The sequence below is a fragment of the Miniopterus schreibersii genome (genome assembly GCF_964146895.1).
Source record: "Miniopterus schreibersii genome assembly, chromosome: 4".
Taxonomy (NCBI): domain Eukaryota; kingdom Metazoa; phylum Chordata; class Mammalia; order Chiroptera; family Miniopteridae; genus Miniopterus; species Miniopterus schreibersii.
In genome coordinates, this window is record NC_138105.1 from 44,769,183 (window position 1) to 44,789,099 (window position 19,917).

The following is a 19,917-nucleotide window of genomic DNA, read 5'->3' on the forward strand; positions in this document are numbered from 1 at the left end:
AACTCCTCTAGCTTTTCCTTGTCTGAGAAGCTCTTTATCTGACCTTCAATTCTAAATGATAGCTTTGCTGGGTAGAGCAATCTTGGTTGTAGTTCCATGTTTTCCATCACTGTGAATATTCCTTGCCACTCCCTTCTGGCCTGCAAAGCTTCTGTTGAGAAATCAGCTGACAGTCGTATGGGTGCTGCCTTGTAGGTAACTAACTGCCAGAGAAGGTTTTTGCTCCTAAGAGTCTCTCTCTTACTGGTGGTTGTTCAGGATCTGTGACCGAAACAGAGTTTGGCATTTTTGTGTGTGTAAATAATTGTTTTATCAATGTTTTAAAATTAGGAGTGAAAAGGTATTTCCAACTACTCAATAACAGATGGTATTTAATTTCTCTGAGTCATTCCATTCCACGTTTTGGCTTTTGGAGAAGAGCCGAGCGTGCAGGAAAGCAGCAAGAGAAACAGAGATGGAGGGTCAAAGTTCACAACATACAAAGAGTTTATTTATGCAATACAGACCTTTTCTCAAATATTTTTCACAGAATTCCACACAGTCTACTAGAAAAGTAGAATTCTACATCACCAAAATAACATTGTTTCTCAGTACAAATTGCTGATCAGAAGGAAGGTGAAGAGAGTTCAGTAACAAATAGAAGGTAAAACGGCTGTTGCTGAGCACAGCACCTGGTAGCCTCCGTCCTCAGACCCGGGTGCAGGAGGGGAGCCCCATGCAGTTCTGCCTCAGTCCTGGGCACAAACCTCAGGGGAGAGCTTTGGTAGTTGCAACTTAAAGAAAAACAAATGTTGTGAGCCCAAGAATATTTCCATCATTGCATTTTGATGTGCTATGAAGACGACACATCAGGAAAACATTGTAAATAGTCCACACTTGCTATGCCATTAGATCCTCTGTCAACCACGCAGTAAAATAGCTTCCCCCAACCATAATTTCCTAGGTCTAAAACATGCTTAAAGAAGAATATTGAAAGAAAGAACTCATTGAGATGTTTTAAATTACATTTACCATAATTTAAACATTACTATTTAAATCCCAGAAAGTTCAGTGCATAAGAAGCACAATTGTTCGGAAAAATGCAGGACCCAAAATACAGCATAAAATTCCCCCATCCCAGTATTATAACCCATCTCCCTATTGTTAAAATCATAGATTTCTCAAGATTAGAGATAAATGTGTTTTATCATAATGTAGCCGGAATAAGTGGGTTTACTCACTCCACTGTTTATTTCCATAATTGGTGAAAATAGACCTCTCATTATGACTAAAAATATAGATTTTTTTTTTTTAAACTACAGAACCCAGCAGCCAGTTTTCTGCTTTGCTATACCTCCCCCCCAAAGTCAAGCAAAGTCTACAAAAATAGCAATTAACTTTAAAAAATATTTTGCTGCTTTGAGCAAATTTAGGTTACATTCAGATGTGTTAGCTATTTCTAAGGGAAGGATGCTCCAGGGCACGTCCCCTCCTGGGCTGGAAGGCCAGCGTCCAGCTGTCCCCATCAGTAGCGGGTTTGGTATTCATGATGCCACCGATTAAAGTTGTTGTAGAACAGAACGATGCTTCCGGAGGCCATGCCAGAAATGATGCACCTGGGAGAAGCACAGAGAGGAGGCGGGGTTTACAAACCTATTTATTTCCTAGGTATCTGTTACTAAAGAAAGAACTGGCTTCCCCACATCTACAAGGTCAACGCAGAAGGTGGCAGGCAGAGCTACAGTGCGTGCGAACTAAGGTGCGTGTTTTGATGACTAGCTGAGAGTGCGGCCCCTGCCCCTCTGCGGGATCCACGCCACAGCTTGCCTGTTACCGAAAGCACAGCCAGTCCGTGTAGGACGAGTCACTAACACCGGAGCAGGCTTGATGGTTTCTAAGGGGGTGCGGGTGGCCTCGAGAGCCCTGGAGTCAGAGAGGCTCACAGTCTCAGCTGGTGGAGGGGCGAGCGAGGCCTCTGACAGGGACTCAACGAAGGGCGCAGTGTGGGCCGTGACTTGGGCTGGACTCTGCAGGAGAGCATTCGGCGCCCATCACGCTCCGAGCAGGGTAGAGTCCTTATAACAGTGACTTACGGAGGTGACCGCTGCCGCTTGCTCTCCTGTCCTGAAGCAGGTGGCGCGCGAAAGATCAAGAGCCTCTCGGAGGCACCGCCTATTATCTTAGACGGGTCTCTGGACGGTCTGGTTAGACCAGGTGGTAGAGGTCTTACGTCCTATTCAGTGTGCTCCCCACCACTCATACCAAAATTAGGAACCAAAATGTGTCACTACACAAACTCAACACAGAAAACAAATACAAAGCAACATGGCAAACGTCAGTCTTTCCTTATCTGTAATTAACTGTAAAGAGATTAAACACGCCAACAAAAGGCAGAAATGGGCCGAATGGATAAAAAACATGATCAGGTGTATGCTGTCTGCAAGAGACTCCCTTTCTTTGTCTTTAGACCAACAGGTTGAGAGTGGAAGGAAGGAAAAAGATCCCATGCAAACAGTAATGAAAGGAGAACTGGGGTGGCTACGCCCGTATTAGACAAAACAGGATTTAGGTCAAAACCTGTGATGGGAGACAGGACACTATGCATCCATAAAAAGCTCAAACCGTAAAATTACAAACACGCGCGAAACACAGTGGTAATGGTTGTGTAACAACGTGAATGTTCCTAATGCCACTGAATGAATACCAAAAAATGGCTCACAGTAAATGTTATGTGGCCAAAAAAAACACAAAAACTAAAACACCAAATAAAAATGATCACTCTCAATTTTGCCACCTGGGAGGTTTTGGGAAATAAGCCCAACCTCTTAGAGGAAGCCTCATGAACAGAGATACAGGCATAAAACAAATATAAAAAGCTAAACAGCAGTGTAGGTGGAGCCTTTGTTACTCAAGTTGTGTCTGAGCCATCAGAAAGAAAATCGCACTTTTTAAAAACTACCATAGCAACTCCACTGTTCATTGGCATTTTTCATTGCATAGGCGACCCCCACAACCCAGCCCACTGACATTCCCTCCACAGTTTTTGATGGCTCCAGTGTTACCTCTGGTCGTAAGACAAGGCCATGGCCTGGATCCCAGCATCGCAGCCTGGGTAGGCAAAGAGCTGCTTGAGGTCGGACACCTGCCAGACCATGACCACACCACGGTCTCCGCCTGTGAGCAAGTACTGGCCGTCCCGGCTCAGCTGGATGGCCTGCAAGACAAAGCACCGTTCAGGTGAGACGTGGCGCTCGGGAAACCTCGGCCCGGAGTCTGATGAATTCCGATGCGACAGCAGCTACCGCAGCGTGGCAGGGAAGGAAAGACGGTGCGGGCTCCTGAGTTTTTAGGAGGTCATAGAATGAGGGTCATAGAAAACTTTTGCGATGTTTCAAAATCAAATGGACAGAGTTAGGCCATGGTTGAGCTTTTTTGTTTAACTCTTCCTTTTTAAGGATGTGGCAGACGCTACTGGTGCTACGAATGCCCTTTAAATGCTGCGTGTTGTGGGCTGGGACCAGCCCTCTACAGTGAGGAACCCCTTGGGACCTCTGCAGCTGTCCTGGGGACGCGCTCAGCGGGTTTTGTACTGAGGCTGGGCAGACAGAGCTCTGACCTCGCGTCCTCAGTAAGACGCTGCTGCCTGTGGGGCTGTGGCCCCGGGGGAAGACCTGCAGCATCAGCACCTTCCCTAGGCCTGTGGGACTTTTACAGCAGCTGGGAAGACAACTTGGTAGAGCTACCCCGACTTCCAGGGTGATCATACCCCAGAGGCTGGGCATTTCCTTCTTGCCCAAGACTGAGCACTGCCTGCCAATGCAGACACAGGAGTGCAAAGGCAGGCCAGTGCCCCTTGTATGACTGTCTGCACTTTCTAATGGTTGAGAAAAATAAAAAGTATTTCATGATAGGTGAAAATTAGATGAATTCCAAATTTCAGTGGCCATAAAGAGGGTTACTGGGATGTAGCCATGCCCACTCATTCACGGCTACTCACAAGTAACTGCAACAGAATCCAGAGCCTGCAAAGCCCAACGTATTTACCATGTGTCCCTTTACAGAGAAAGTGCACCAACTCCTGAGAGAAAAGATCCCTCCCTACTCCCCCTTCCTTCCTTAGCTTATTAAGATGCACATTTCCTTTCCTGAGTGAGGGGACACTGGGAGTTCTAGAGGTAACTGCAGACATCTGTAATCTACATTCACCTGGACACCGTGAGCGTGGGACTACAGGCAGTGCTAGCAGGCCGGAAAAAATAAATCTAACTTCCAACAAAAGTATTTACACTCAGAGTTTTAGTCTAGTTGCCTTAAGTGTTTAATCTACCCTTTGACAATATTTTTAAATCACAGAAAAGGATTGTCTATACCCATCCTAATCGTCACACAAATGCCAACTTTCAGTGGTCTCTTAAATATGGCTTACTATCAAGAACACACAAACCTAGGAAATAAAAACCCATGTGTGGAAGGTTGTTACATATAAGTATTCTCCAAATCTAAACCAAATGCAAACAGTAAGATTTTTCATATCAGTAAAAATCAATATCCCGTCCCTCCCTTCATTTCACAAGTGGCACTCTCCAGGGGTGTCGGGGAACTGCAAGGGAGCCTGGGACCAATAATTATTTGCTACACTTATAAAATTCAGCTGATGAAAATCCATTAACCTTCTGGTTGTGGTTCACTTGAGTTTTATGCTTGAGGCTTTTTACTGGATAACTGCTATATAAAAACATAAATTAAAACCATTAATCTTTAACTCTCCATTTTAGTAGAGGATCTCTAATCCTAGCTGTTTGGAATTACATTAAACTTGGACTTTTAGGACTAAACATTCATCAGCAGATGCCCGTGAGGGACTTGTCGATTTCTCCTGAAGGCAGGAGCCTGGGCAGCGTCCCCTGAACGGTGCCCTCTCTTCCACCCAGACCAGCACTCAGACTCCATGGTGATGCACCTCGGCGTCAGGTGGGGCCGAGGCTGGAGTTTCAGATGCCTCAGAAATCCCAAGTGCTGCGCGTGGAGGAGGTACCAGGGGGCAGTCTGGGGGTGAGCACATCCTCAGGCATGTAGGAGGGTCCCCAGCAGGGGCCCTGCTGCCTGGGTCCTTCCCTCCTCTCCCTAGGCTAAGCTCTCCTTTCGTCTTTCCATTCCTTTCCCTGCTGGCTTCTCTCTTCCCCTCTCTTTTTGCCTCTTCTTTCCTCTCACCTCTCCTTCTGCCTGCCAGGCAAGCTCACTAATCACAGTGCCAGCACCACGTACAAGAGGGCTGGCGGAAAAGCAATGGATTGTTTAAGCCTAAAACCCAGTGGGAATATTACAGGGAAAAAGCAATGGCTGTGGGACAGAGAGGAAAGACCAGTGTGCACAGCCCGTCTACAGCAAGCCTCCGACCGCCTCCAGGACCTTCCAGAGCCTGCGGTATGGACGTGCCACAGAAACTGTTTCAGCTAGCAAGGGATTCAAATAATATAATCACAACTCACAGTGACAGGCTGTCAACATTATTATTCTAAAGAGGAAAGGCAAGCCTCCAATGTGTACTTGGTTTAAATGAAGTATTACGGGAGGGAGGGAAAAAAGCAGAGCGTGAGAGTCCAGCCTGCCTTTGTGGCGGAGGTGGTCACAATGCAACGGAGACACGTGGAGAGAGACGCCCGCCACTTACTGAGTTGTTAAAGCCACCCCAGGGTAGAGAAGCAGCAGGTGCCCGAGTTCACCATGTAATCTACGCTTAGGGTTTGTGTTCCAGCCCAAGTTTTACTTGCAAGAAGGGTGATCAGACTAGATCTGGGAGAATTTACATCACTGAAGTGGTCCTGGGTCAGGAACAGCAGGGGGTAAAATGTCCAGGTTTCCCTAAAGCCAGGATCAGAGCGCAGGGACCTCTGCAACCCCCCCCTCCAACTCCCCCTGGGAAATGATGGAAACACCAGAGCTGTTTCACCTTAACCCCCACCAAGTCTGGAGGTGAGACAAGGAGACCTGCAAAGAGCAGTCCTCACTCTCCTTCAACCAATCCTCAGGGAGCCCTGTCTTGAAAAGGAAGTGAAACCCCAAAGGGCCCACTAGCATTACTGTTTCTTGCACAGCAAAAATGGGAAAATGTTTGCCTAATTCACGTCATAATTTGAAGCCCAACTCTCTTACCTTGGCAAGTCTGGGTCTTGTTGTCGACACGGTCGGTCACCAATTGTAGCGCACATCTGTGACTGACAGTGGTCTGTGGACTGGAACTGGATGCTAATCCTAAACACTCATCATCCCTACTCTCCCTCCAGAAGCTATAATGAGGGCACAGTTCTGGTGTCCTCTTGCATTATTTTAGATTTGATACTCAGATACAGAAACACTGCGCTGTGCCCTCGCCAGCCACCCTGCATGGCTCCAGCAAGCCTCTCCTGCTGGGCTCACCTCAGGCTGCACAGCTGGGACATGCTGTGGTCAGTGAGGTACACAGGCCTTGTCCGGGTGCTCACTTTTTTGGGGGGGGGGGGGGAGCATGGAAGAGAGAATCTCAGGACTCAGCAGAGGTTTTAGTGAACCCTCCTCCCTCACACGCCACACTCTGAGGCAAGTATCTCACATTCTAGAGTCTGAGAGGCACTCACCCGAATGTTGTCCTCTGTTTCCACGGAGGCCTGGAGCTTTCCGTTCACGCTGAACGTACAGAAGACACCGTTCTCGTAGAATATGACACAGTGGCCCTCTCTCGAAGCCTGGATGAGTCTTGGTTTCAGGCAGTTTTCAGGACCCTCCAAAGTCCTTAACAAGTCTCCATTCATGGAATGTATGAGACACGGTCCTTCTGAGAGAAGGGGAGAAACAAGGCAAGGTTCATTTTTAAAATGGGAACAGCCCACTGTCACCTGTATCTTCAGCACACGTCAGAGAGCCTTCCAATGACATATGTGTGTCACTGTGCAGAATTCCCTTTGGCATGCCAGCTGGTTTCACCTGTCCCTCGGGAGAGGAGAAAACTGAGTTACATACAGGCAAGTTCACGTCTCCTCAAGAGACAGCAAGTTACTTTATGAAACCCATGCCATGAGGTGATTAGAAACGGGGGGCATTCAGGAGGATTGGGATACATTTCAAACCCTAGAAGAGCTTCCAAGAAGGCTGGGCTCCCCTTAGGCGCACTCTGACCCTCTAGGGGCCCTCGTGGTGGCAGCAATTGGGCCTGTGCGGGGAGAGCTCAGCAGGCAGCTCCTGAGTTGAGTTTACCGTGAAGGAAGGTCCCGGGTGGTCCACCTTCTCACTGTCCCCCCACAAATGAATTCACTTAGGGATCCTTGGCTACTTCTCCTTGGCAACTGAGTCCATTTCCCTCCTGCCCCCCCACCAAGCAAACAGCAGCATCTACCGTTCCCAGCACCCCAGGCTGAGAGGCCTGAGCAGGCAGGGAGCTGCCGAACAGCCTACACATACCAGAGCTTTGCATTTCTGTCAAATGCCCCCTACATGCAAGCAGGGGAGCAGGTAACCCAAACCACCTGTGCGATGAGTGGGTTCTAAGAGGTGTCGGAGTGGGACAAGAGGGGTACCTGGAGTACATGCCTCACTGTTGTCCAGGCTAGTCACGCGTGGCCACACAGAACCCTCACCTTCTCCCCACAGGGCCACTAAAGCCTGCCCTTGTGAGAACAGGGCTCTCAGCGGCTGCTTTACCACTCAGGGAATATGGAAGTTTCCAGTGTTCCCAATGCAGGCAGCCCTGGCCTTGCACAGCACCGGGATGCAGGAATTTCAGGTATCACCAGTCCTTCAACACCACACATCAAATTGCAGCTATCGCAGTAACTGCAGACAGTACACACACATCCCGGCTAGCTCCTCAGTCCGAGATCACTGTGTCAGTCACAGACGTGTGTCACGATTGGGGACCAACCACGTCACTTCTTCCAGAGTCTGTCAGTGAGTGGCCACTGAGTGTGTCTCGGTTCATGCACAGACAGCAAACTAGAGCTGTGCTGCCTGCTGGTCCCCAGTGATAAACTTGTGTGACATTTACAGATGTGGATATCAGAAGAGGGTGTGGCCAGCAGAGGTGAAACTGCAGTGAGGAACTGCAAAGTGATGAAAGGGAAACCTGACAGGAATGTAAACAGGGCTGTGTAGAAAGCTGACAGTGGGAATGTTCACACAGCTGAGAGTGCAGCTCTGCGGCCAGAGGTAGGTAGTGAAGGTGAACTTGAATTAGGAAAAACCTTCCCATTAGCAGGGGTGGGGAACGTCCAGCCCCCGGGCCCATGAAATCATTTGCTCTGGCCCTGCCAGGACCACCACAGGCGGGACTTGAAATTCAATAAATCTAGGAGCTATTTTCACAGCTAGTTTTTAAGTTGATAATTTTGTATGGCCCAAGAATGTTGTTATAAATATACTAATGGCCCTTGGCAGAAAAAAGATTCCCTACCCCTGCATTAAAGGAGCCCCAGGGGATAGCTCATGACACTGAAAGCACAGAAGGTAAAATGTTGGGGGCCGATGCACAGGAGCGTGAGAGCTGGTCAAGGACAGCAAAGATTCTCACTGCGAGTCTCGTTCTATGAAGAGGAGGCGACGAGCACTGTTCAAAGTACTCCTGAGAAGGTCCCACATAGAAAAAAACACCGGATTGTCAATGCTTCTAATGTTTCAAATTAGAGTGTATGAAGTAAATGTGAGTTTTACTATTTTTTTCATGTCTGTATATATGTATGTATATGTGTATATCAAGAATGTTTAATGTTTTGAGAAAAATTTCAAAGGCTATGGACCAATCATAAAATTCGTTGATTATTAAACTCACTTTGCACTGGTCTTAGCTTATACAGTCCTGTGTAGGGTCCACACCTCCATGCAAAGCTCGGACAGCCTGCAGTGTGACTGGTTCATTTACACAGCTAATGGGAATCACATATAGTCCAAAACCTCATGCTAGCTCAGGATATATGAAACTGCTAGGCATAAGAAGGCAAAAATTCCAGTTGGTATAGAATCTTTGCTATCATTACTATTAGAGCTAAATTTTTAAACACAATCCAATGACTATTTAATAAGTCTTGTTACCTAGACTAAGTATTATAGTTCAAAACACAGATAAGGTGACTGAAATACTGCGCGCCTCTCCGTGAGATGAGCCTAACACACGAAACTGCAGTACTTCCTGGGGTGCTCAGACATCGGCTTAGGGCAGGGGACAGAGAAATGCAGACTATTACAGTGGAATGAACAACAGGATGGAAAGCGCTCTGCTCCTTGGCAGATCCTCATTTGTAGCACGACCTCTTGGGAAGCTTGCACGGTATCTTTGGCCTAAATACTTGATGATGTTGCTAGTACAAACCTCCAGGCAGACCAGCTTGAGTGACTTTCCACTCCTTTCTTGGTGCCATCCTGGCTCCTGCCTAGACCTGAGACTGGGAAGTCAGAACAGATGGGGTCAGGAGTTTGCACTCAGGTGTGAGATGGAGGCAGCCCAGCCAGAGGTCAGAAGAACAAACAAATACACAAAGACACTCCTTGTTCCTGCCTCACTGCTTAGAGCTTAGAGCAACGCTGTGAAACAGGCCTGTCCATGCTGACACAGGATCCTGTGCGGTGGCCACGAGTCATAGGTGAATACTGAACACCTGACACGTGGCTGGTGCCACCACGGGAGGAAACCAAACACACACATGTTCTATGAAAGTGCTGCAGATTTACCTGTGGAGCCACTGAGTACCAGGCCGAGCTCGGCGCAGATGGCAGCACAAGTGATCGCGTAGTCGTGGCCAGTCAGAATGGCCCGAGGAGTGGTGGTCCCACCTTTAGGAAAAAACATAAAAAGGACAAATGAATTCAAGTTCATGCAGGGGACACCTCCCTCCACTCAGATTAAATAATCAACAGCTTGTTCCTAATTCCCATAATGGTAAATCTTACAATTTGAGAATCTGCCCAAAAACCCTATTTTAGAACTGGATCCAAACTATATGTTATAGTTTGAGGACTGAATGCTAAATTTTTAATCCTTACGTGATATTAAGCAGCAATGGTTGAAACCTCAGAGTAAAATAAGTCAGAAATCTGTGTTATAAAATGCCTCAGATGCTTTCCCAATACAAATAGAAGCCCCCTGATTAGATGATTTATGGGTGGATGACTATAAAAGCAGGGACTTGGGCTTGATTCACATTTCAAAGAGCAGCAGCCGCCTTCTCTCCCTCTTTCCCCTCCTCCTCCTCTGTGGGCCACCGAGACCCTGCCATAATGAAGACACTGAACTAGGATTCATGGTGTCCCAAAGCAGCCCCTCTCCTGAATATCTACTATCTTTACTAAGCGTATATATGTTCCTGATACGTAAATCACAGAGTACATTTATCTATGATTCATTCAAAGAACAGAGGAAAAAAAACTTATGTGTAATTCTTCTGAGAGTTTGAAAATTAGCGGGCGGGGGTGAGGAGGGCAGGAGTAGTAAACGCCCAGACAACGGGGGCTGCTGCGGAGCAGCCTCAGGCAGAGGGAGCCCCTGCACCTCAGCTCCGAGGAGGGGCGGGCTGGCTGGTAAGGAACCTGCGCCACCACTGGCCCGGCGCAGAGAGGAAGCGGTACTGGGCCTCATGGTGGGTGCCTCGTGCCAAGCTGCAGGGATAAGCGGAACTCCATATTTAGCCTGAGGAACACTATTTTAAGACTAAACAAGCCTTCTACTTTTAGAGTCGCTAAGGACCAACACACAAAAAGCCTTTATAAATGGGACTAGAGGGCAGGATTGTTAGCATGCTTCGATTTCCGTGTCTGGACTGATTTTATAGTAGTATTAATAAATGATGCTGTGAATTCAAGTGGGACAAATGCACCCAGAAGGTAGGTCACTCTGTGGAACCCTGCAGAGCAGAGCTCGTCATCCGCACCCCAGATACTAGGCTGTCCTTGGAACAGTCATGCTCTAAGGAGAGAGCCTGGTAGGTCCGGGGAAATCCAGCAGAATCCTACTGTCCTTGGAAGGACAGAACAGTGAAACTAACTCCAAAGCAGTGGATTTTACGAGGGGCCAGCGGGTTCTCTGAAATTTCATGCAAACTATATATACGTGCCTCTGTTTGTCAGGGGGGTGGAGAGGCAGGGAAGGAAAACAGGTTTTACTGAATGCATGGAGATCCATGGCCAAAAGCCGGTGAGGGCATCTCCTATGAAGACACTTCCCCGGGAGCCTGCAGTTACTTCACGTCTCACCATTACACACAATCACTACCACATGTCACTGGAGGACACAAGGACAGCTGTGTCCGCAGTGTCCTTCATGGCCTTTGGGGACTCTGAGTCCTTGTGAGGGAGACTGGAGCAGAGGGCAGTGTATCAAACTCTGCACCACACTGGCCGCGCTATGTGCTGCAGACCCTGGACCTGGCCGGCCTGCTTAGTGACAAAGGGAGACCTCAAAAGACCTATGAAAAGGCAAATCGATGGGGGAATAAGAAGGTTGGTTTCATTTGATCCCAAGTTTCAGAACTGCTTTGGAGAGAGAAACCTACCTTAATGACAGTTTACTTGACATTTTCTAAACAAGAAAGAATCTGTCACAAGGGCAGCTTTTTTTTTTCCCTTAAAAAGTACACAAATTTGGGAAAAATTTAAAGAAAAGAAACATAATTTTAGGTAATCTGAACTATGTAATTTTCTGTTAGAGATAAGGCTTGCCACAAAAATGAGAAATTGATGCTATATTTTTTAGAGTTACCGATACTTTAACCCCCATTCATGGTTTCTTCCCTTCCCGAGATGCTCTGCATTCCACAAAAATACCTACAATGTTATTTTTGAAATTAATGTCTAATTATATCGGCAACTTATTTAAATCAAGAATTAAAATCATTAAGATCTAAGGCGTACATTTTCAGTGACTGTTCCTTTTCTGTTTTCGTAAGTCAACCATTGGAGGGGAAGGATTTATGTTTTAATTTGAATTGTCTTGGAATTCCTCGGTGGCAAGTGAGGGTTTGAAGGGAAATGGATGGCAACTGAAATGATCTAAGTGTCAGCCAAAGTAAACACAAGACAGATGCGTTAAGGGCGGGCCCAGAGAACACTGACATCTAAGCATGTCAGTGCTAACTTTTCCTTTTCTAGTTCTAAGAATATTTTCTCAGGAACATGGGGAGGAAGTGAGAAGATTGCTGTCAACTGTATTTCTTTAATGCAAAACAGCTCAAAATATGGAGAATTTTTTATGACTATAAAGTTAATAGTTTAGGAAGCCTCACAATTAACCCCATAAAGTTGGCCAAGGTATAAGCATTCTTTTTTGTAAACTTGTGATTACAATTTTAATAAACATGCTCTACTTGCAAAATACTAGTTTCCAATAATCTGCACTATACCAATCATGCTTGCCTCCACAAATCAGAAGGCACACACATATGATGTAATTTCAAAACCAAAAAAGAATTTTTTTCTTTTCCTAGGGCCCGATCTCTAAATAAAGAAGTGTTCAATGCTAGGATTTGGCTTCAAAGTTTGGCAAAATGTTCTCTAACCCAGGAAGCAGGTCAGACAGTTCAGGAAATACAGAAAAAAAGGGGGGGGGGTGCGGGAAGAAAAACAACAAATTAAAAGCATAAGGGCAGACTTATAATCATTGGGTTCTTCTCAGGTAACTGGATTCACAAACACTCACTGGATTTCCAGTAAAAAGATCGCGCTACTTACTTCCTCCCTTTAGGAAACGCACATTAACGGCCTTTACAAACCCACATACCACAACCTGGGGAGAAAGGTCAGTTCCTCTAAGGAAAGCTGTTTCCAGCGCTGCTTAAAGACGGCCCTTTGTACTCCCTTATTTCCTGCTGTGCAGATTATGTTCTTTTCATTTTCTCATCAACAAATCTGTTCAAAATAAATACTTGTTGGGTTTTTATAAATGCCAAGGAACCAAATGTTTTAAATATTAATATTTCACTACAGCAAATAGAATTATATGATACGGGAGTTAAACCCATCAGGTCCAAACTGTTGAAGTTCTCCAGGTATTTCGGGAACTTCTTAGAATGAAGTTGCTGAGGGTAGAGGGCGCACTCGGAGGCAGGACCCAGCTTTCCACGTGGCCCACAGAATCTATTCGGCTGTAGTTACGCGGTCATACGTCACCCAGGATCCCAGAGCCCAATCACCTCCCACAGAAAGGAACGGCGAAACCCTACACACCTGTGTGCATTTCTGCTTGCAAAGCCTAGAAACAAAATCTAGGAACCATGTGACTCCCTCTCATGCAGCGCTCGCCCAGGCCTGCCCCTCCGACCACTGGTCAGCCCACAGAGTTAATACCTAGGGGGGAAATCAGTTCGTAGAAGACAATACTGGCCACATACTGCTTTTTCAAAGGCCCCAAAGCTATCACCATCTCTCACTGAAGTCTCCAAACCAAATAAAGAACAAGGGGAGAAAAGTCTTCTGGAAAATATCAGGCTAATTCTTTGATAAAAATTTGCAGTAGTTAATGGATACCGTAAGTCTCCACTGCTGCTTTCTGAGATAGCAGGATCCACCTAAAGCTAGGTCACAAAGCAGAACAGATCCCCTAAGAGCCTCTTAAAGTCTTAGTGCTTGAGAAATTGTCACAGCTTCCAATAAAGCTGAGACAAAAATTTATCCTGCTGCTAGTTTAAGGGGCTACACTTCAGACTCATCTTAAAAATAAAAAGAGAGGATAGACTCTTGGGCTGCTTTGAAAGGCTTGAGCGACTACTTCAAAGGAAAGGGGTCTTTGTCCGGAGAGCAGGTTTATGACCACTGGTGCAAATCCTACCCGAAGGCTGAAAGGGCCACTCCGCACATCTTACCGACGGCCTCAAAGGAAAACGATTAAAGAGAGTCCAAATCCTGCCGTGGATGCCAGGACGCTCCGGTTTTTACAGATGTGCTTTTCTCCGTACGTAACACTGAGGATCAACACTGACTCACAGACACCGTTGTAACAGCCCGACCTGCATTTAACAGCGCGAGATCTCCACATGCCCATTTAGCATTTATATTGGATCTGTGCTTTAAAATATCAGGTGGAATGTTTTACACCATTAGGTAGAATAACAAATGTTTGTATTAAATGTGTTTCTTTGGTGCCCTCATAACACTAAGTGTATTTCTCCATCAAAAGGACTCTGAACCACTTAAAGTCATACCTGAAAGGAGAGAAGACAGTAATTTCTTTAGTATCCTGCTCATAAATATCCAATGAGAAAAATATTTCAAAAGCTCTGTCTCCATTAAAGCAAAGGGGATTAATAGTCCAGGTAAAAATAGACCTGACACATATTTCTGGCAAATTCTGAATTACATTTTAAAATATTAATAAAGTTTTTGGTGTCTGGCATCATCTCCCCAGTCTTATGAAAATTAAATTGCCTTACAGTGCATTGCAAAATTCTCGTTAGCAGTTTAAATATTTTATATTACCAATTATAAAATGAAGCATGATTTGTAGAAATAGAACTAGTTCTTCCAATGAATGCTTAGTTTAGAAGATTCCTGCGCCAGAAGCTGCCATTTCCCAATTGTTCATCCATTCCTTTACTCATCTGTTCACTTAGTAACATTGATTCGGTATATATTATGTGCAATGCACTGTGGAAATGAGGTGAGTAAAATGTGGCCTGTGTTTGTAACTGACTTGATTTTAAATGGTCATTAGATCAGGTTTTGTTGACCTTCCCATAGACCTGCAAATTATATATATATCTATAATTGGAAAGGTCCAAAAGCTGTACTGACTAGCGCAGAAGTCCAAACTATTTATTACAGCTGAATTCTTATACAAAATTAATATATGACATCAATTAATAAAGTCCACAAATAAAAACAACTGATATAATTTCCCACATTAGTAAAACCTAATACCATCTGATCTCTTAGAGAGGCAAAACAAAATATGAAACCTGGCTTTATTTTTTAAAAATTAATTTCAACAGAACACTCATTTAGAAAGAAAATACGGTTAATAGAGGGGCGGGGGAGGAGGAGGGTAGAAAAGGGTAAAGGGGGCCAAATATATGGTGATGGAAGATGATTTGACTGTGGGAGGTGGGCACACAATGCAATGTGTACAGATGATGTGTCATAGATATGTGCACCTGAAAACTATATGATCCTATTAACCAATGTCACCCAATTAATTTAAAAATAAAAGAAATAAAATGTTTATTTAAGAACCTAAATACATAATTAACTATATATATACGTTTTATAAAAGTCTAAGTATTGTACATTATATGACAATCATTTCCTAAAGATGGGTACTTGTCTTAACACATGCCTTTTGTTCCATCTTAATTACATTTTGATTATTTGAGAACATTCACTGAGAAAAACAAACAAACATGTAAAAATGTAATACTAAGCTTTCTCCTGTGGCTTACCATAATGGTAAATCAAGAAAGAAAAAGACTTTTCTGAAGTGGAAATTAGGTTAGCTGTTAAATGTTTTTTAAACATGTGCCATTAACTTTCTAATTTTTTCCTTTTTTAAAAAGAAAATTTTATTGACTTTATTGGGATGAGATTGGTTAATAAAATTATATGGGTTTAGGTGTACAATTCTATAATACATCATCTGTATATTGTACATGTGTTCACCACCCAAAGTTAAGTCTTCCATCACCAATTATCCCCCTTTACCCTCTCCTACCTCCCCCACCCCCTTTCCCTGCAGTAATTACCATGCCGTTTTCTGTGTCTATGAGTTTTGTTTTGTTCTTAATCCCTTCACCTTCAGCACCCAGCCCTCCAAACCCCCTCCCCTGACAGCTGTCAGTCTGTTCTCTGTATTCCCTAATTTTTCAATGGGTATTATAATACTATGTTTTAATTATGCAAAGAGAAAATATTTGAAATTTGTTCTAGTCATTCCATCTCCATCAACCCTTCCCCCTCCTCTCCATTCAGCATGGTCTCTTTTGTTTTTTTTTTTAAAAAAAAAGTTAATTTGGTTAAACATACAGACTACAGAAAAAAACCATAACTGCATTCAGGGTGTGGCAACCATCACACTGTCAATTTTGGTAGCTTCCTCTTGTAAATAATATTAGAATTATTAAGGGAAGACAAGATAATGTTGTTATAAAAAATTAATTGCAACTGATAATCTTGGTTTATAATCTTTCTCCTCTCTATGTGATATATAATTATTTTTATATACATGATAGTTTATATGTATATATATATGTTTATGACAGTGGAATCATCCTTTAAGACTACATTAGAAAATGGGTTTATGTAGATATGTATCTATAATTGTATATGTAAAGTATAACCCTTAATGTGTAACACTTTACAAAAAACAAAATCCTACCATGACATATACTTTCATAAGAACGCGATACAACAAAATTACCTCTATATTGACCTTTGCAGAAACTAAGAGAGCTTTAGTGAAAGGGTTGCATCAAAATTATCTACAGCTGATAGTCCAATTAAATCAAACTGACCCCGCGGTGCAGCTGAGCGGTAAGAATGGCGCCGCTGGCCTGGGGACCTGAGTTTGAGTTCAGCCTCCTGCATTGCTAGCTCTGTGGCCCTTGTTGGGCAAGTTCTCAGGGTCAGAGTAAGATGCAGGAGCTTCAAGGTCAGGGGAAAAGTAAAGCGTATTTAGAATCGCTCTGTGGCTCCGCTGCAGAGCAAGGGTACAGCGGTCCCACGCGGGACCACAGGGTGAATGAGCCAGCAGCCCGCAGCCCATCCGGGAGCAGCAGGATGCTGCATATTTTCACCCTCTGTTGTAGGCAATTCTTTCAACAAAGGTAAAATATCCGATTCTGTGCTGCATAAATGCCAGTGAGAGATGGTCTTCATTATTTTTGGGTTTTGTCAAGGAGAAAACAGACCTTAATTTCTAGAAATTGCACTGATTTCTCCCATCCGTCCTTTTCTTAGACTTTCCAGCCTTACCTGACACTCCATATAAATTCTGATACAACCACTAATATCCAGAAGCCTAGAGCAGGAAGTGAGGGAACATTACACGAATTAGGTGTTTTTCTCCAAATAAAATATCTCTATTGTCTCTGATTATCAAAGTAATACATGCTTATTAGAAAACATTAAGATAAATTACTAAATTGTAAAGAATAAAATGAAAAGCTGCCTCCAAAGTCCACCATCTGTAAATAACCATTGCTAACCTTCTGCTGACTACCATTCCAGACTTTATTCTATACACAAATATACACAGAATACAAAGTATACACAGACAGACATAGGCATTTTAAATATATCATGTTATACATGCAGGCTGGTGATCTTTAACATTACAGAGAGCATACCCTTCAATGTCAGTATCGCAAATCCAAATACGTTAATGGCTGTACAGTATTTCATCATGAGGATATAGCAAACTTAACTCATGTACTTCTTTCTTCCCACTTGTTGAGGCTTTTCATTTTCGATTCCCCATAGAGGGGCTTGTCTTTGGCTCTAATTCATTGATAGCTTCTGTAGCAGCATATGGGTGTCTAGTAACATAAACACTATAAAATTCTGCCTCCGATAAAGAATGCAGGTAGTTAGAGCAGTTACTGAAATGCAATCTTATATTTGTTGGTATCAACATTAAGATTATGATTTTTATGAATAGTAATTACAAGTAAAAACTATTTTTTATCTATCAATCCTAAATACCCAAGTCATACAAAATTCTTCGTAATATGTCCTCCTTAACATTTTATTTTTAATCCTCACCTGAGGATATGCTTATTGATTTCAGAGTGAGGAAGGGAGGGGGGAGGGAAACATCGATCAGTTGCCCCCCGTACCCACTCCAACCAGAGATCAAACCCAGGTATGTGCCCTGACTGGGAAATTGAACCTGTAACCTTTTGCTGCACGGGATAATATTCCAGCCAACTGAGCCACCTGGCCAGGGCTCCTCAACATTTTTAAGGCTCCTTTGTTAAAGATACATAAATAAGGCACTAGTGAAAACTACAGAGAGTTTTCACATCCTTAGCTATTAGAAACATTCTGGATTTGACCCCCCAAAGCAAAGGCAACAAAAGCAAAAAGTGAACAGCAAAGGAAACCACCACCAAGATGAAAAAGCATCCTACAGAATGGAAGAAAACATTTTCAAATCACATATCTGGTAAGGAGCTAATATCCAAAATACACAAAGAACTCATACAACTCAGCAAAAACCCCCAATCTGATTAAAAAATGAGCAGAGTTTCTGAAGGAACATTTTTCCAAAGAAGACTTACAGATGGCCAACAGGTACATAAAAGGTGTTCCACATCATTAATCATCAGGAAAACGCAAATCAAAACCACAATGAGATATAACCTTACACTTGTTAGAATGGCTATCATCAAAAAGACACGAAACAAGTGTTGGCAAGGACGTGAAGAAACAGGAACCTTTGTGCCCTGTTAGTGGGAATGTAAGTTGTGTAGTCACTGTGGAAAACAGTATGGAGGTTCCTCCAAAAATTAAAAATAGAACCATCATATGATCCAGCAATTCCACCCTGGGTATTTATCCAAAGCAAACAAAAACACTAACTTGAAAAGACAGCTGCACCCCCATGTTTGATGCAGCATTATTACAATAGACAAGACATGGAAACAACCTAAGTGTCCAGCGATGGATGAATGCATAAAGAAAATGTGGTTTATATACACAATGGAATACTGTTCAGTAATAGAAGAAAAAAAAAAGGAAAGGAAATCCTGCCATTTGAGACAACATGGATAGATCTGGGCATTATGCTAATTATCTCAGACACAAAAAGACAAATTCTGTAGAGTCAAACGTGAAATCTTCAAAAAAATAGCTCGTAGACAGAGTGCAGATTGGTGGTTGCCAATTTCCACTTATAAAATAAACAAGTCCTGGGGATGTAATGTACAGCATGGTGGCTCTAATTAACCACACTGTACTGTACTGAAATTTGCTGAGGGTAGATCTTAAAAGTTCTCATGAAAGGAAAAAAGTCTGAAACTGTGTGGTGATGAAGTTAACTAGACATACTGTGGTGATCATTTTGCAATATATACATATATCGAATCATCATGTTGCACACCTGAAACTAATATAATGTTATATGTCAATTATCTCTCAATTAATAAAAAAAGAAAACATCCTGACCCCACTCACCCCAAGGAAATAAAGCAATCGCTCAGGTGTAGAGGGTTACAATCTACAAGACCAAATGCAAAAAAGCTCACCAGCCAGGAAACCCTAAGCTGTGAGGGGAAGCATGGCTTCTAAGGACTTCTTCTAAGAACAACTGAGACCCTAAGTTGGAGGTCTCACTGAACCTATCTGAAGGCGAGAAAAATTACTTTAAAAGATAGGGCCATTGCTGTTTTGTAAAAGAAGCCAACAGAGGCTTTTAAAAGTACTTACTTTACTATAAAGACGGGTCTCTTCACAAATTCTCAGGAATACCCAAAGTGTAATGTGAGGTACATATGCAGAAAGCTGCCATATAATTTCTCTAATGAGGCCAACGTTTTGGAAGGCGATAAAGTCAGTCTAATATGTTTTTCCAGGAGGTATTAATTAAATGTATCATTAGCAGTTCTACGATAATGCCCCATACACACACACACACACACACACACACACACACACACACACACACACACGCACACACTTACACAGTATTCTAAGAGCTGAAGAATCCCACTCCGAGGCCTAAGGGGGGAGGAGGCAGCTTGCAGCTTACAGCTTGAGAGAATATTCAGGCCCAGTGAAATGAAAACGGACATTCAAAACTGCCTTTGCTAGCCTACACGATGATACTTAGTTGACTAAAGGGAATCTGTACCTTCTTAGATTAATTCCAGCACTTGTTCGAAATTAAATTTCCTATCTGGGCATAAAGTATTAGACAAGCAACTTTCTTTGGTGTGGCACCATGGAAGTCTACATATGAGGACACTCAGTTTCAATTTGAGGGCATAAATCATCAGT

General features: G+C 43.6%; 1 protein-coding gene across 2 annotated transcripts in view; it reads right to left on the minus strand.

The window, feature by feature from the left end:
* Positions 1-462: 462 nt before the first annotated feature.
* The window catches only part of LRBA (LPS responsive beige-like anchor protein), a 504,599-nt gene continuing 485,144 nt past the window's right edge, over positions 463-19,917 (minus strand). For both annotated transcript variants that reach the window (XM_081135597.1, XM_081135598.1), the window contains exons 54-57: positions 9,673-9,774; positions 6,594-6,790; positions 3,042-3,193; positions 463-1,595 (exon numbers count right to left, since the gene is read on the minus strand). In XM_081135597.1, coding sequence (XP_080991723.1) covers positions 1,505-1,595; positions 3,042-3,193; positions 6,594-6,790; positions 9,673-9,774 — 542 coding nt within the window. In that variant the 3' untranslated portion in view covers positions 463-1,504. The remainder of the gene's footprint in view (positions 1,596-3,041; positions 3,194-6,593; positions 6,791-9,672; positions 9,775-19,917) is intronic.